We start from the raw sequence: 17,156 nt of genomic DNA on the forward strand, positions 1-17,156 counted from the left end.
GGGAAGATTGCCAAGGTCAAGGATAAGCAACCCTGAAGTGAAGTTCTGAGTGATTGGCTGCCTCAAGGGGTAAAGGAGGGCCAGTTCAGAAGTTGCATCTGCTGCCAGTTGAAGGAATCAGGAAGCAATGGAAGGAGCCAAGGGCATTTTTCACATACCTCTCTTGCCCCCCTAGAAGTGTTAATGCAAACAGGTGTAGGCAGTGGCACAGAAAACACATCTGTGAATGACTGGAGTGGTGGGAGGGGGGGGGGCTGCTCATAGTTTCTTGAGTTCCCTGTTCAACTGGGTAAAGGCCATCAAAACAGCTGCACCTTGATAGTACAAAGAACCCGGCATGGGGCATGTGTGTGAGAGAGTATGCACATGTACCCATATACTTTCTTAGGACACATTAAACTGTCTTCCTTATATAAAGGCAGACTACTGGTCAATAGACTACTTACTGGTCCTGCCCCTGCCCCCAATGATCTGTCTGTTGAAAGCTTTCAAAGCACCTGCTACCTGATCCTTTTAAGTGGAGCTGCTGGACCTTGAACTTGGGATCTTCTCCATGCAAAGCAGGTGCTTTACCACTGAACCAAAGCCCCAATCCTTCTACCCACACTGGCAATGGCAGAGCAGCAAGCAGCAGCTCAGCTCCACTTTTCCAAGCCCAGCAGGGAGCATTGCCGTTAATGATACCACAGCAGCCCTTAGGCCCTTCCACATGCAACTACAGCCCCTGCTCAAGCCCCAGAGGAAAGGGAGAGGTGACAGACAACCAGGTAAAGCAGGGAGAGATCTGGCTCCATCATTCTATTTAATTGTAGCTGCAAGACTTTGTCTGGGGAATGGAACGGGACTTGCCCGCTCAGAGCAGTCAAGGCTGGAATGTTTCAACTGAACAGTCAAAAAGTGGAGGTGGGGGCATTCCCCAGGCGATAATAGGAGGACCAAAGTTTCATGCCCAAGACTTGATCCAAGGGAGGCCCTGGCCGTCTTCTCAGGGCAAACAGCTCAGACAAGCATATGTTCAAGCAGAGTGACCCTTGCCTGGCTTTCTGAACCGCTCTCCAGTCTGCAAGCCCAGGAATAGGGTCAACACAGCCCCAAGGCTAGAGCAAGGTCCAAGCTTTCCCAGCACTCGATCAGGAACAAGGGAGGCTAGAGGAAACCTGGGAAGGCCAGCTGTAGCAGCAGGACTGTGCCTACAACCAGTCCAGCACACAAGAGCAGCATCAGCCACACTGGGAAACTCCCTGTAAAGAGAGAGAAGCATTAAGTTGTGTGTGCCACGCACATGTGCATTACCCCACACTGCTCTGAAACAGAGTGTTGCCCCATGTCCTCCCCTGCCAAAGGACCACCCTGGCAGGCTGAGATCTCTAATCTGGGCATCAGTGTGCTTCAGCCTCAGCACCCACAAGTTCCGCCCTCCTATCCCAGGACATACGCCGGCAGGGGATCCGGTGCAGATGGCAGCGGCTGTCCACGGCCACGCTCAGCAGGGCTGCCTCGTTGTCCTTCAGCAGCTCGGGGGTCTCAGGTAGGAAGGCCACTGCAGTGACCACAATGCCATGTGCTTCTCGCACATAGTACAACCTCTGTGGATACAGACAAGGGCTGAGCAGGGGCTAAACCCAGTGCTATTACTCAAGTGCCCCACTCAATCCCCAGAAGGAAAATGTATAGGTTTGCTGGCCCTATATTCAGTCAATAGGGACCTTAGTTTGCAAGCCCGCCTGGTGGCTAGTCCAGTCCTATGCTGTAGTTAGGATCCCCAACTCATACTTGGAAAATTCCGGGAGATTTGGGAGTGGAGCCTGAGAAGGGCAGAGTTTGGGCAGGGGAAGTTCCTCAGTGGGGTATACTGCCAGACTCTACCCTCCAAAGCAGCCATTTTCTCCAGGGGAATTCATTTCTGGTAGCTGGAGATCAGTTGTAATTCTAGGAGATCTCCAACCCTTATCTAGAGCCTGGCAGCCCTAGCGCTACTGTAGCTTGGAGCCCATGGTCCGGCTCCAAGCTACAGCCACTTTGGGACATAGCTGCACAGAGGCCTCCTTACTCCTATGAGGTCCTAGCTGGTCTGGTCTAGCTTTGGGAATGAATCGAAGGCCCCGTACCTGCAAGGAGAAGGCAACAAAGATGGCAACGGAGCCCGTCACAGTTCCCAGACCCAGGAACGTGCCAGTGTCACTGCAAGACAGACAGACATGGCTGTGAGCTTCAGAGCCAGGCAGACAGGTGCAACAGTGGACTGGAACTACTTTTCAGTCCTAGAACATGTGAACAACTTCTCAGACAGTGCCTCTGAGCATGCACAGAGTACCTTTCTTTAGTCGCTAATTACATCTGGGATATGGAAAGGTTGGTGACAAGAGGACATGGCCTGCAGACTGGCATGACTTCTCTTTTCAGAAATATTACAAATGCCAGCTACACACAGTTCTTTTTCTGATCTGCTCCCAACTTTCAGGAGGAGAGGGAAGGGGGGACAGAAAAGAAATGGAAGGAAAACCGTCTGTGCCCACCTGACAGAGAGGCAGGAGATGACCTCGTTGCCACAAGGCCGCGTGAGCAGGGGCAGAAAGCTGTGCCCATCCCACTTGGTAATGTAGCATGGGGGTGGCCGTCGCTCCCGCTTGTATGGGATCTGCACAGTGTACAGCCGAAGCGCCTTGGCTTGGTCTTCCACCGTCCCAAACCTGTGTGAGGAGAAGACGTCATATTTATTTATTTATGTCATTTATAGTCCGCCTTTCTCACTGAGACAAGGTGGATTGCACAGTGTGAGATTAGTACAGTCAATATCAAGGACATTTCCATGAACAATGTCATAGGGTAAATAAACACAAGTTTACAAAGACATGGCATTAGCAAGAATCCAATACAGAGTTGAAAAAATGCTGAAACAGAACATAAGCAATTCTAGGACTGACATTGGACAACATGAAGCTCAGGTAGCTCATAGGAGCACATATTTAAAACAAGAGATAGCACATAAGGCAACAGTGGTGAAGTCTATAGCCCCTTACTCATTAGCGAAGCATCTGAGACCTCCTCCCTACAATACAAAAGCCTTTTTGGAAAATACAGTTTTGCATCATTTGCAGAAAGACTGGGGGTTCTCCTGACCTCCTCAGGCAGGCCATTCCACAGGGTAGGGGCCACCACAGAGATAGCCTGTGTACAGGCTGCTGTTGATTTTGCCCATGTGCAGGGTGGCACCTGCAGGAGACCCTATTCGGAAGAGCAAAACTGACATGGAGGAGCATAGGGAAGGAGGAGGTGGTCCCATAGGTATGCCGGACCAAGGCCATGAAGAGTTTTGTATGCAGTAACTAATACCTTGAACTGAGCACGGTAACTGATAGGTAGCCAATGGAGTGACTGCAGGATGGGAGTGATGTTCATGCTCCTGCTCTCTCCTGATTAACAGTAGCACTGCAGCATTTTGCACCCACTGGAGTCTCCTAGTTAACTTAGATGGGAGACCTACGTATAGTGCATTACAATAGTCAAATCTTGATGTTACCATAGCTGTGTCAAGGTAAGAAGCAATCTTCCAGACTAGAGTGAGGCTGTAGAAAGCATTATTTGCAGCTGTCTTAACTTGTTTTTCTAGTGGTAGCACTGGATCCAGTATAACCCCTAGACTCTTAACTGAGTCTGCAAGGGACAGACGAACTCCACTGAAAGTGGGGAATACAAAGTCCTTTAAGATCTCTGCCTTCCCAACAAGCATCACTTCAGTCTTGTCTGGGTTCAATTTCAATTTGTTCGTTTTCAGCTATTTCACCACAGCAGCGATCCAAGATTTCTACTGCATCCTGTGGGGACTTGGATAGTGAGATATACATTGGGTGTCATCTACATATTGGTGATTAGAGATGGGCATGAACCGAAATACGAACCAAAGTTCGTGACAAACCTGTCCCGTCTGTGGTTCACGAACCAGCAGTTCGCCAGAGCCCATTTTTGATGAACCACCACGAACTTTAGGCTGGTTCATTTGGTTCGTCACTGCAGAAAGCCTGGTGCCAATCAAACAGTTTCCTAGGCAACAGGGGATGGACTTCCTGCAGACCTTCTGCTGGCCCGGAAGTAACAATTTGCTGACCTGGATGTGACATTTTCACAAACCAAATGAACCAGTTCGTAAACCGGGGCAGGTTCATGAAAGTTCGTGAAATGTGATGAACCACGACTGCACGGTTCGTTTTTTCCCAGTTCGTGCCCATCTCTGTTGGTGACATCCAACTCCATAGCTGCGAATGAGTTCTCCAAAAAGCTTTACATAGAGATGAATAACATGGGAGATAAGATTGTGCCTTGAGGAACCCCGCAAGATAGCTGCCATTATGGAGATAGCTGCTCTCCCACGGCAATCCTTTTTGAGTCTGTTCAGCATATGCAAGGCCAAGATCACCTGTCCAACAATGTTCACTACCTGCAAGCCTGGTAGCGGTAGGCTTTATCCGGGATGCCTGAAAGGTTCTCATTCCAATGCAGCCCTGTCACCATCTGGTCCCGCTGCCATACACAGCACTGGAAGTCTCGTCCCACTGTCACAACCTGCGGAGCCACAAGATAGCAGTGCTAAATGTATCAGGAAGACACCCACCACCTGCCCACACAATCCCCGCGAGAGGCGGGTAGAGTTCTCAGCTGCTCAACTATTTTCTACCTCTAGCTTAGCCTTTTCTGTTCTCCATCTCCTAAGATTTCTGCAAGATCTGAGTGGGGCAGAAGTGCTGCAGTTACTGACTTGCCCAATTGCCATACCTCCACATGGAATGGATCTTCTATCTGTAAGGGAACATTCTGTCATGGCACCTGCACACACACTAGGTCTTCTTATATTGGAACTAAACAAGGGCTAGGAAATTCTTAACTATCAGACTGGAGCAAGTGGGTTTGGGATATTTTTCCAGTTCTGATTGGTGCACGTGCTCATTCTTGTCCACTTCAGATACAGAGGAACAATGTGCCAGGTAGGGCAAAGCAGTTTTTTTGATATATAAAAAAAGGTTTTGCTCTGAATATTTGGCATGTGAAAGAGCTCAATGTAACTCAAAACGTTCAGGTATTCTAAACAAACCTTGGCCTAATGACAGAGTAAAAACATTGTTTCCTTTGCTCTCTTTTCCCCCAGGCTGTTCTCCTGAAAGCCAAATTGCTCTGCACTGTCTGAAAAATGACAGATTCCTTAACCTGGTGACATTCGGAGGGCATCTGCCTTGACTGGGGGCAGAAAGGTACACAATTCCCACAAGTTCTCCCAAACTACTTCTGTCCTTGAAAGTAGTACTTCTAACTAGAGAAAGGCAACTCTCCTGAAGTCTTGAGCTGGTAGTTCCAATAATCTTCCCTAACAGGTATCTGGGTTGCTTAAAGAGGAAGGTTCGTATAGCAAAAAAGGCAGCTTGAAGCAAAAAATCCCGGACAAATCTTAGGAGTAGGCTTAGAGTTCTCGTGATGTGCAGGTACTTAGAAACAAGAAGGGGTACAGGGTATCTACAGAATCACAGAGCTGGAAGGGGCCATACAGACCTTCTAGTCCAACCCCCTGCCCAATGCAGGATGAGCCTAAAGCATCCCTGACCAATATTCATCTACAGAATCACAGAACTGGAAGGGGCCATACAGGGTAGCATTCTAGAAGCTCTTCTCAAGTAACTCTATTGACCTGAAAGACCAACCCCGTTCCACAATGTAACCATTTATGACGACGTGGGACAAGGGAAGGAATCAAATAACCTGCAAAACACAGGCTGCAATCCTAAGAACACTTTTTGGGAGTAAGCTGCATTAAATAAGATGGGACGCTTCTAAGTAGACCTTAGGATTGCTCCAATAGTTACTTGTTATTAGTGTCAAGATCCCATAGCACACTGCATGTGCACAGAAATGTGTGCACATAATCAGACTTATAAAAAGCACCAATCTCTGACTGACTCACTGTGTACCTTAGATACACACTGGCCAATCTTTATAGATAAGACAGACATCTTTGTAATGAATGGAGGATTTCCAGCAGAAATAATTTTGTGTTGCAATTGACAATAAACCATAGCTGACACTATCCCTGCCGTAGAGAGGAGGGGACAAAGGCACTCTTGTGATTAGCAACAAAACTCTCTCTGCTCCAACAGATACAACCTTCTGTAGCAAGAACACTGTAGGCAAATCTGGTCTCCGGGGACAAAACCTCCTCACCTTATTATCTGGACTCAGTGCTATGTCCTCTATCTCTCCTTTATGGGCCTGGAACTCGAGAGTTTTCTTCATGCTGGGAAACTACAGAAAGGGAAAGCGAGAATTGGAATTTGCATTGTCACCCCCCAAAAGGACTAATTTGAGGAAGGGGGGAGAGAGCTTCCTATACTTGCACATACCAAGAGCTCCTCCATAATCACAGCACTCTTTTAACCCTGCCCCCAGCCGCAGGACATCTCTCCCAGCTCTCACTCCTAGGCCAGCAGAGCTGCTCGTACCTCCCAGACCCGGAGAAATCCATCCACACCACCAGTGGCCAGGAGGGTGTGGTCTTCACTAAAACACACAGCCTTCTGCAGTGCATCAGGGCTGGTATCTGTCTGGACACAGTGCAGGGTTTCCACAGTCACTTCATTCGTCTCCTTATGAGTGTCACCATTGCTATCAGGCCCACTTGGTGGGGCTGCCTTGCGCCTCCGGGGACCCTTCTCATCGCCACCTGGAAGCAGAATTAAATTGGTACAAAGCTTTACGCACATCTGCCCACTCCCCGCCAAATTGCTGAGCCAGTCCACCTTGGTTAGCTCTTCAGCCCCATCTCCTCGCCCTATAAAACAAAATCTGTTGAGAAACTACTGAGCTAAGCCGAGAAGGCCATCTGGTCTCTACCAAGCCCTGCCCTAGCCCTCCACAGAAGCAGTCTATAGGCCAACCTTCCTATCCTGTAAACCTGCTAAAAGCTGAACAAACAGGAGTGTCTTCAGGAAAAACTGCAGGATCTTCTTCTCTGAGGTGTTAATTCATCACTGTGAGTAATTTTATCCATTTCAATATACTGTCCTTTATATTTTAACAGGCATATTATACATAGGACTGTTCTAATAACCTTGTTACCAGCCCTGGTCTCTCCGGTTGAGAGAAGTTACAAGATCCCGCCCCCCCCCAAGTAATCGCTAAGCTCTCACTTGCTTTATTGGGGGCACAATCACCAGTACCCCCTTTCTGACTGGGTTTTTGCAGGTGGAAGTTCAGGATGTGGCAGGTGTCATCTTGCCCCGCAGCAATGATGTCCCCTGCCAATGCCATGGTCATGGTGGCACGTGTCTCTGTGTCATGAGCATGCAACAGTGATGCAGACAGTTCACCTCCTCTCCAGTCCAGTTGCAAGAAGTGCTGGGAAAGGGAGATGGAAAAGAGCTTCAGGTCAACAGCATTCAAAATGCACCAAAATAACTTCAATAATCTTTGTATTTCCATGGATGTCCAATTTTGCCCTTTGGCCCAAATGGGGAAGAGGGCTTGTTCCACACAAAGGGCAGACTCCTCCCCCACCCCTGCAACACCCACCATGACACTATCTCAGCCTCCTGCCTCTGGCCCTTGAAAGCTGGAGGAACAGCCACAAGTAAGTCCACAAGTCTTTGCACAGGCCATCCTTTCCCTTTTTGCTGACCCCATGCAATGCCCCATCCCAGAGCACTAAAGGGCAAGGTAACTTCTGTGGAATACCAGTTCTATACAGGTAGCTGTGTTAGCCTGTAGTAGCAAAATAAAACGAGTCCAGTGGTACCTTAGAGATTCAAGATTTATTTCAGCATAAGGATTTGTGCATCAGAGTTCATTTTATTAGATGCATAAATCCTCTTCAGGCACCTACATCTGATGAAGCGAATGCTGACACATGAAAGCTTATTCTAGAAACATTTAGTCCCTAAAGTACTGCTAGACTTCCCTTGATTTCTCTGGAAACTGCCAGGTAAACACGGTGCAATGTGTCCTGACACTGGCTATATGCACCCAGCTTTGCCCAACACTTAAACCACCGAAACAGCACCACATGTCACAAGACATGTTAATGCTCGAGGGCCAGGTGATGGGCACAAAATTGGCACTCTCCATTCCAGGCTGTGCCCCAGGGCTCACGGGCACGTTGACAGGTGCAGCGCTGCCTGGCACCCTGGGGCCTGACGCCAGGGAGATGGGCGCAGCAGCTTTTTCCCTCGCCTTACCAGGCCATTCTTGATGCCCGTCTTGGCAGCGCCGCCGCCCCCCGCGATCAGAGCCAGACCAGCCTCGCGGTGCACGCGCAGGGCATAGAGGGGGAAGGGAGCCCGGTAAAGCTCCGGGAGCCGCCGGGGGGGCATGGCCTTGGCGACAGGGGGCCAACAGTCAGCTCATGCCAACCCCAGGGAAACTCGCCCTTCACGTAAGCCTCTCCGGTAGGGCCGCTGACCCCCTTCTCGCCAGCCCCTGATGGGCCAGTCAGCTCCTGGTAGCAGCAGCTCTCTACTGGGCATGCGCACACTTCGAAATTTCCGTCACTGCGCAAACGCGGACCTAGCGGTACACGTCAGCATAAAGTTTCGCCGGCCGGCACGCAATGCCTCCGTCACGTGATTGTATCATTGCCTTCAGGTGCTTATATGCGCCATCTTTCGGAAGGGCGGAAACTGGGCAGAGCTGAGATCGTTTAAAGAGCCCGGGCAGATAAAAACTGACTCCATAGAGCTCTGTAGAGAAAGTCAGAAAAGGATAAGGCTGCTGTGCCCAATGGATAAATTAATGCATATTTATGCAAGCTTGATGCTTGATTGCGTGTGTGGTGAGGAAAGGGGGGTTGCTTAGATACTGTGTGCTATCTTTAGCAGTCTCCTTTTGTCCAGATTCAGGAATTTTATTCACACGTGCACATCCAAAGTCTTGTGGGAAAAAAACAGTTGCACCGTTGAACTCGGAGTAAACCTGCTAAGCAGGCGTTGAAAGTAGATCTAGGTCCCTGTGTCTCTAGCCAGCAGTATGTGAATGACACCCCTGTTTTTCCTGATCGACTGCCTAGGGCCCCCTCAGAACCTCAGACCAAACCTCAGACCCAAAACTGTCTGGAAACTTCAATTGGTTAAAAGTGAGGCAGCCAGGCTATTTTCAGATTTGCACTGGATCCATGCTTGTTTTCAGGCACTGTTCCATGTGCTGGTTTCTGTCTCCTCCCTTAGTGTCCAGCCTGACAGTTAAGAGAACTCTCTCAAGCCCTATTCTGTGTGCCCCACCTGCAGAGATAAATTGGGGGGCAACCATTAACACAGCTTTTTAAAAAATGGCTTGATTTAATACTGATAATTTTATGGTCATTGTTTTAATGATTTTTATTGTATTTGTTTTGAGCAGATCTCCAGAGAAGCAGCACGTAACATTTCTAAACAACAACAACAACAAATTAAATGGTAAAGTATGCCAGGCAAGCACACCCTATTTGACCCAGACTGGAAAAGGACTGCCACTGAGCTGGTTAACTGCATGCCTCTTCCTAAAATTTTCACAGCATTACCAAATTTCTTGGTGCTGTACAGATCCAAGAATGTTTTTCTGGGATTAAGCCTCAGTGAGTAGACCAGTAGGAGACTGAGCAGACCTTCTTAAGATAGCACGGATGGCAAGACAAAAATGGAGAGGGAGAGGTCAAGCTATAGTAGGGATGGGTTAGGGTGCCTCCAGTGGAAGCGGAAGGACAGCTAAAGGGGTTCAGGAGCTATTTACTTCCTTGATCAGAAACAAGAAAAATCCTTCTAGTTCACCATCCTGTTTCCATTTAATGCCCATGAGTGTGGCAAGAAGGCAACTCCAACCACTCCAACAACTGGTATTCAGAGGTACACTGCATGGAAGTTCCATTTGAGGTGGATGGCCATTGTCCTCCCTGAAATGGCCTTGTTCGAAATATGGGCCTTGAAGAGACGAAGGAAGCGGCGTGGCAACAAGAGATCTTAATAACTATCTGTTAGGGAATGTTTTATAATTTTAAGATTTCTAGCTATGAGTCTTTTCCTGTCTGGTTTCTTTCTAGGGCAGTAAGGAAGTGAGGCTTAGCTGTCTCTTTCCTAAATTGCCCCTTTCCCTACTTTACTGCTTCTCTCTAGAAATTGCAATGTAGGTAAAAGATTAGTAAAACAAAGCGGTGTTTAGAGCTTCAACAGGACATAGCATCCGTAATATATGAATGCTATGACTTTGATGTGCCAGCATACTCTTATCAAATCACTGATACAGCCCTCTTAAAGATAACCAGAGGTTCCAGATGTCACCCCTTTAGTGTATAGAAATTACTGACTTAAGTTTATTTATCTTCTATAAACTAACCTGTTTTTGTAAACCATCTTCTAATAACTTTGTTTGTAAGAAGGTATAAAAATGAGATATTTGTATGATATGCCTTCCATCAGATTTGTCCGAAGTTCATCAATCTGAGTCTTTTTCTCTAATAAACTTTCCTTGCTTTTGCCAATATTTGCTGTCTTGGTCAGATTGGAACCCAGATCTTGCGTAGGAGACTCCCTGTATTTGGAACACCAGGGGGAGGGGTGGTGGTTCTCCCCTCATACTATCAAACAGTCTCAAATGTTCCATTCTTGAGCAAGGTGGTTGAAATGGTACTGGGTGGACAACTTAAAGCTTTTCTGGATGAGGCAAATTCTTTAGACCCTTTCCAATCTGGTTTTAGGCCTGGTTTGGGACTGAAACCTCCTTGGTTGCCCTGGTGAATGACCTGTGCTGGAGTGCCACTGTTGGTTCTCTTGGCCCTCTCAGTGGCTTTTGAAACCATTGATTGTGGTCTCCTTCTGGACCACCTTTTTGGCCTGGGATTGGGAGGCACTGTTCTGCAGTGGTTTCAATCACCTACCAGTGGGTCTGATTGAGAGGAGTAAGGCCAGAAGAAGATGAGGAGGAGTGTGTAGTCAAGGCAGAGAGGTGGAGTATTTAGCTTGGAGCACAGTACGGAATGTTCTACCTATCCACTCTGTAGGAGCGCACCCAAGGTAGGCTCTGCTTTTATGCATGTGGCTTCCAGGGAACATTTTGCCATCCTGCCAAAAACTGTGAAGGTAATAGACAAGTTGCAGAAAAGTTGGATTACCCTATCAAAATCAGGTCTTTTCACCAGGGACAGGACTTGCCTGTAGGGAGGTGGCTTCTGACTGCGACTGAAGCAGGAGCCTAGCCTCAAATCACAGGCTTAGGTTCGTTGTCAGGCATTTTTAGGTAAAGGATTTCTGCAGCAGGACTGGGGAAGAGCCTGTCAGTCAGAGTAGAAAGTTCTAGCCTGGATTGGCCGAGGGTCTGATGTAAAGGCCAGTCTCTGGAATGATGCAAAAGTGTGGGCCTTAAAGACCAGAGACCTGCGGAGACTAACAGGATACCCCCTTCAGTAACCAAGATTCTGTTTAGTAGGCTAAGGGCCCAATTCCTTCTTTTTGTTGATTCCTCCTTGAGTGTGTGTGTGTGTGTGTGTGGGGGGGGTCTCTCTGATGAGAGAAGGCTGAGTAGAGCTGGCCTAGTTATCCCAGAACAGCAGGGGGCTGGGCTGGTGTTTGGACCTCCCAGGAAAGCTGAGAGCGTGGGTGGCTGGGAGGCTGGGCTGGTTCCTCCTTGGGTTCCTCCTTGGTTCCACCACCAGGAGCCAGCATCTCTCTTTGCAACAACGAAGTGGCTACCAGAACTTCTGCCCTTCCTGGGAACCCCCACCTGCTGATGAAGTGTGCGCGGCTGCCTTTTGGCCTGTGTAGCAGCAGCAGAACGGATGGCTGAGCTGAAGGACATGAGTGCTGCTCAGGAGATACCAGCACTAGACACCGGTACCCTTGAAGCTGCTCATCCCCCACACTGTGGGAGTTGCAAAGACATCCAGGGGAAGACGTGGTCCTCCTTAGGCAGCTGGAGAGGGGGACGAGTGGAACTGGGAAGGGGCCAGAGGAAAAACTGCAGAAGAGTGGCCCCCTGGCCTAGTGATGGACCACGGACCTCAGCCACAAAGAGGGTAAAAAACAGAACATATTTGTGGGGAATAGCCGGGGGTGCTTCACAGTGTGGAACTGAAGAGCATGTTGACAATGCAATCCTAAGAGGAGTTACACTCTCCTAAGCACATTGACTTCAGTGGACTTAGAATGATGCAACTCTGTTTAGGTGTGCACCGTTAGCTCTCAGACCAGTTTGGCTACGGATCCTGATAGTATTTTGCCATCCTCTGTGCATGGAGCAGGGGGTCATTGTGTGTGTGTGTGTGTGTGAGCTGTGAATTTCCTGCATTGTGCAGAGGGTTGGACTAGATGACTCTGGAGGTCCCTTCCAACCCTATGATTCTATGAATAACTCAGAATATCTGGAGTTGTAAAATCTTGTAGGCACTTTCTGAAATGGTCACAGTTTTTGAAGATGCACAATGGTAGAGGATAAAGCAGCATGCCACCTTTGAGGAACCAGGGCAAGAGGACTATGCAGGTGGGGTGGGGCCAGGCTGCTCCAGTTCTAGGGGGAGCATTAAAAGAGGGGAGATGGCAATTCTAAGCAGTTGGAGGGGGGAGAAGTCCACTAGTCTGTGTCTCTCAGGGTGCTACCTCTTCCCCTTAGGGCCAGAGGCATGCTGCTATCACCCACAGAGCTGCCAGAGGGGCCCAGTGCCCAGTGAACGCTGCTCGGGAGCGAAGCCGGGTACGGACCCTCCATCAAGCGTTTCTAGCACTGCAAGCAGCCCTCCCCACCGTCCCACCTGATACCAAGCTCTCCAAGTTAGATGTGCTTCTCCTGGCAACCAGCTACATTGCCCACCTGAGCCAGACCCTTGAGCAGGGCCCACCCATACCCCGGATGACCCCAAGAGCTTTCCTGCACCCTCTGAAGGTACTGGGTGCTGCTGAGTTATCTAGCAGGAGTGGGACTGGTTAGGGGAAAGCTACTGCTCAGAAACCCCTTACTATCACCTTTTATTGGTTATGTCAGCCTGTGGTCCTCTGGTGGGGTGGCAAAATGGGGATGGTGCAACAGGATGTGGGGTGGGGTAGAAGAAAGGCAGGGCTGGGGACATCTGCATGACCAGTTCCACTTCCTTTGAGTGGGATGCTGCTGAATGGCATGGCCCGGGAAGCCCATGTCATGTGCCACCTGTCTTTTATCAAGCAGGTATCTTTGAGGACACAGAAGGTTTGGGGATCCCTTCCTCTAACACCCCCCTTTCTTTTCTTTGCAGAAGTGGCCCATGCGGGCCTGCCTCTATGCAGGTTCCTGGACCGGAGGCATCCCCACACCCACTCCCTTGACTGTCTTCGGTAGGTGGTCCCAGCCACGTCCTGAGGCCAGAGGAGTAACTCTGGGACCCTGGCAATGCCCTCCTCTGTAAACTGCACCATAGTGGCTTCTGATGGCGATGGCTCTCTCTCTTCCCCTTGTGGCAGAACTCTTGCTGCACAAGACTATCTGCAGCCCTTTTCCCTAGCCTCTTCTTCCCCTACAGGCCCACCAGCTTCAGAGGGAGAGGTTACCCTTCCTGCTAGGATTACCGCCTTTAAGATTCCTATCAGTTAATGGGAGAACTGGGAATAGCCCAGTTGTACTGTTTTCCAAATTAAACGGAGAGCAGTTAGATCACTGACACTTTATGGTCATTATTATTCTACACAGCAATTTCAGTTTTCCAAATGGGTAATAAGATAGCAACAAAAATTATACATGACATGATGGTTTTGTGTAAAAACGACTCTGATTTTTTGTGTGCTTTTTTAAATGTAAAACCAGACTTACTTACCCCAACTGTCGCTCTTCACTCTTCTCTTTTAAAACATGAATTTTTGGAACTGAAAACAAGACTGTTTGAATTGTACTGGGACATGTGACTTTGCCTTAACGCTCATATAAGAAATTGATTCACAGTATGTTTTCCATTTGCAGTGGATGGTGTTCTTGTGTGAAGAACAATTTGTAAAAACTATAAACAAAGCACCCTTTCCTCCCTATGCTCCTCTAAAAAGGGTCTGTGAACTTATGCAGAGTGCCTGTCAGTAACCATGGCAATAACAGGCAAGTAGACCTTCCAGGTGCCCTCTAAGCGGGGCACTATTCTGTCTAGAAGAGTGGTCTGTAAGAACAGTTGTTGTTATTGCTATTATTATTATTACAGAACAGGCAGTGGCACTTGAATCCATTGGTTGAAGTAACTTGGGGTGAGGAATTCTTCTTTTCTGTGACAAAATCAAAAAGAGTCCAGTAGCACCTTTAAGACTAACCAATTTTGTTGATGGGTGCTGTGAGGCAAGTTCCAGCAGCCCCCCTCAGTCAGACCCCCCACCCACACACACACCATGTTGCGAAAAGACTGGGGAGTAGCAACTGCTTGCTGTTCTCCGGGAAAGAGGCCGGGGCCAAGGCTGAGCTCATAAATCCATCCTGGGCCTGGACTGGAGCCTGTCCTAATGAGCACATTAATGAGCAGGCCTTCTCCCTTCTAATTCCAGGTACTGGCAGGGACACATCAGAGGAGGTGGGGGAGAGCCCTGTCTAATGCTAGCTTTCCTTCTCCGCAGATCTCAAGACTATTTTTAGTGGGTAGCTGACTTGTGTTTTCAAGAAAAGTTGGCCAAGACATTCCCAAGCAGCTGGGCTACCCCATGGGTCAAGGACATCCAGAGCTGCTGCCTGGGGGATCCAGGAAGATTATGGGATGGGAGAGTCTCAGACCAAGAGCAGCTGGGGAACAATGGAATCCAAGCCCACTCTCGATCTTTCAAGGGGAAGGTTAATAATCCCATCCCACATCAGGAGAACCCTCTTTCCAGACCAGCTTTAGTACTTCATCCTCAGCACTGCTGTTGCCTAGGTTAAGCTTTAGTTTACCTCACCCATTCCTTCACTATTTCCAAACATCAGTTTAACACAAGAATTACTTATAAATAGGACTATAGTGTGAATGTCTGTACGTGCAACCCTTAGTCAAGTGGCAGCAGGAGGCCAAAATTCCTTTTATCAACTGAGGCTGATTCTCCATTTGCAACCTTTCTTAGAGAAAGCTGACCTGGCCACAGTCCTATACATGCCTTTGATAACGTTGAAAAAAGTCACACATACTGGCCCAATATACACTTGCAGGGATCAGTTTTGACCCCTCCTTTCTTTCTCTGTGTAAGTGCCACTTTTTTTTTGCCTCCACCATCTTCTCATTTATGCTACTTCAAATCAAAATAAATTAAAGTTGAGACTTTGTTAAGGAACTATATTCCTCATTGTGCAGTCAACATCCACTGTGGCTTGTACAGACTAGTTTTTTTACACTGGTACTAAACAAGAGATATTTATAAATATAGCTATGTGTTAAAACTTGTACACCACTAGTAAAGCCATTCACTGTTCCATGACCCAGGGTCCAGAGGGCCATCCAACCTTCCCCTTCCCCTTAAACTACCATTTCTTTTAAGATTTTTTGCCTTCCTTTGGGCATAGAACGGGGGTCAATGGGTTAATAGCTGTGAATTTGCTGTATTTTTGGACTAGATGACTCTGGAATCCCTTCCAGCTCTATGATTGTTTCTATTCTGTCTTAGAATATACAACGGAAGCATAAGGAAGTGTACACCATTGAGCATGTGCACCATGCCCACAGGTGACTTGTGTTCCACTGTAATTTTTAAGGAATGCCAAGAATATCCCACTGAATTGTTTCAAAAGCCATACTAAGCAAAGTTACACCCTTCTAAGTGCACTGACTTCAGTGGTCTTAAGTCTGCTTAGGAGTGCACTGTTTGTGTGCCTAAGCTGGATGGCCTCACAATGCAGCACTGCTGTGATCACATCTGCAGCACTGCTTCCCCCTGGGTCTGAACAAGGTTTTGCAAGTATACTAAGAGCTCCTCATAGAGATGACTTTTGGGACCCAGAGTGTAGGTCAACAGGAAGGGGCCTTCTTTAGTTACTGTCTTGTATCCATTTCACTGATTTTTGGGGTATTTTTTTTCTGCACTGCTATTTGGAGCCCAAGGGATGAGGCGAATTAGAAAGGCAAAATGGTTATGCTGAGCATGTTTGCGGGTGTGCCAGGGCAAATTGGGGGTGGCTGCCATTTACTACAATGAGAGGTTGTAAGAAGGTTTGGAGAATTATAACAGGCTGCAGTTCCTTAATGAAAGCATTCATGAAGACATTCAGTGCTACATCCACCCCTTTCCTGTAGCTGCTGGCACTTTGGCACAGCAAGGTTTTGAACCTCGGTCCTTGACTCCTCAAAGCGATTAAAGCATTGAACCTTGCACCTTGGCGTGCCCTGCCAAACTGAGGCCAAGCGACTGTTGCTGTGTTAATTCCTTTTTGGAAGTTCTGTACTTGGCTCAGAAAAGTGGGACAACTTTGTGAGAAGGGAAGACTCTAAATGAAGTAATCAATAAAACAGTTACTGCAGGGGAGGACGTGCTGCCCTTATATACAACACACAATCTGGCATTGCTCTAACCTATGGCATCAGTAAGATCCAACCAACAGGGCTACCCACCTGTAGCACTAGTAAGCCATGCAGAAAGACTAGGAATTGTTCCCATACAGCAACATGTGGGGCAAAAACTCTGACACTGGGCAGCAGTCCCACACCTCTGTTCTCCTCCATAGCCTGTGCTCAAAGGGCAGAAGTGGAAGACGCAAGAAGTCAACCAAACCCTATTCCTGCTCCCAAAGCCAGTGCGCTTGAGCACGTAAGGCATCTTCTTCCATCACACCAATGTCCTTCCACTGAGCAAAGTTTGAAATCTTCTCTACCCTGAGATGCCTTCCTCCAATTTAAATGGCTGTTCCTCCAGCAGAAATCCCTCCAGCCTAAGGTAGGATTTATGCCACTATTGATGTGGAAGAACAGCCTATCACACTCCCACTCTGCGAGCCACAGTGTATTTTAAGGGGAGTGAGAAAGGGGGCTGCAGGGGAAAGAGCTCTGCCTCCCAGTGATGAGGCATAATGTGTATCCAGTGATGAACAGCAATGAGCCATGCCTCGGGGACCAGCAAGGTGTTCCAATGGAACAGCACGATCAGTTCTTTCTTCCTCCTGCCTTCACTTCCGCTGTTCATGCCCTGAGCTGATGTCTCACAGAGACCCTCAAACTGGGAGAGATGGGAGGGATGCAGAGACTTTGATAGTAGGGAAGTTAA

The 17,156-nt window shown here is 48.2% G+C and overlaps 1 protein-coding gene across 1 annotated transcript; it reads right to left on the minus strand.

The window, feature by feature from the left end:
* Nucleotides 1-743: 743 nt before the first annotated feature.
* PREB (prolactin regulatory element binding) lies at nt 744-8,489 on the minus strand. The gene is made up of 9 exons (XM_054977498.1): nt 8,214-8,489; nt 7,170-7,377; nt 6,483-6,703; nt 6,205-6,285; nt 4,436-4,560; nt 2,517-2,690; nt 2,109-2,181; nt 1,436-1,586; nt 744-1,241 (listed from the first exon to the last, which is right to left on the minus strand). The coding sequence occupies exons 1-9, from the start codon at nt 8,346-8,348 to the stop codon at nt 1,147-1,149; spliced, it is 1,263 nt and encodes a 420-aa protein (XP_054833473.1). The 5' UTR covers nt 8,349-8,489; the 3' UTR covers nt 744-1,146.
* Nucleotides 8,490-17,156: the final 8,667 nt, after the last annotated feature.

Source organism: Eublepharis macularius, chromosome 1 (assembly GCF_028583425.1).
Source record: "Eublepharis macularius isolate TG4126 chromosome 1, MPM_Emac_v1.0, whole genome shotgun sequence".
NCBI lineage: Eukaryota > Metazoa > Chordata > Lepidosauria > Squamata > Eublepharidae > Eublepharis > Eublepharis macularius.

Bases quoted from the DNA above. Each gene is read 5' to 3' on its own strand.
- PREB (XM_054977498.1), bottom strand. From the start codon at position 8,348: ATGCCCCCCCGGCGGCTCCCGGAGCTTTACCGGGCTCCCTTCCCCCTC. The intron at 2,182-2,516 runs GTGGGCACAGAC...TCTGTCTTGCAG, and splicing joins ATCTCCTGCCTCTCTGTCAG to TGACACTGGCACGTTCCTGG. The intron at 1,587-2,108 runs GTACGGGGCCTT...CTGTATCCACAG, and splicing joins TTGTTGCCTTCTCCTTGCAG to AGGTTGTACTATGTGCGAGA.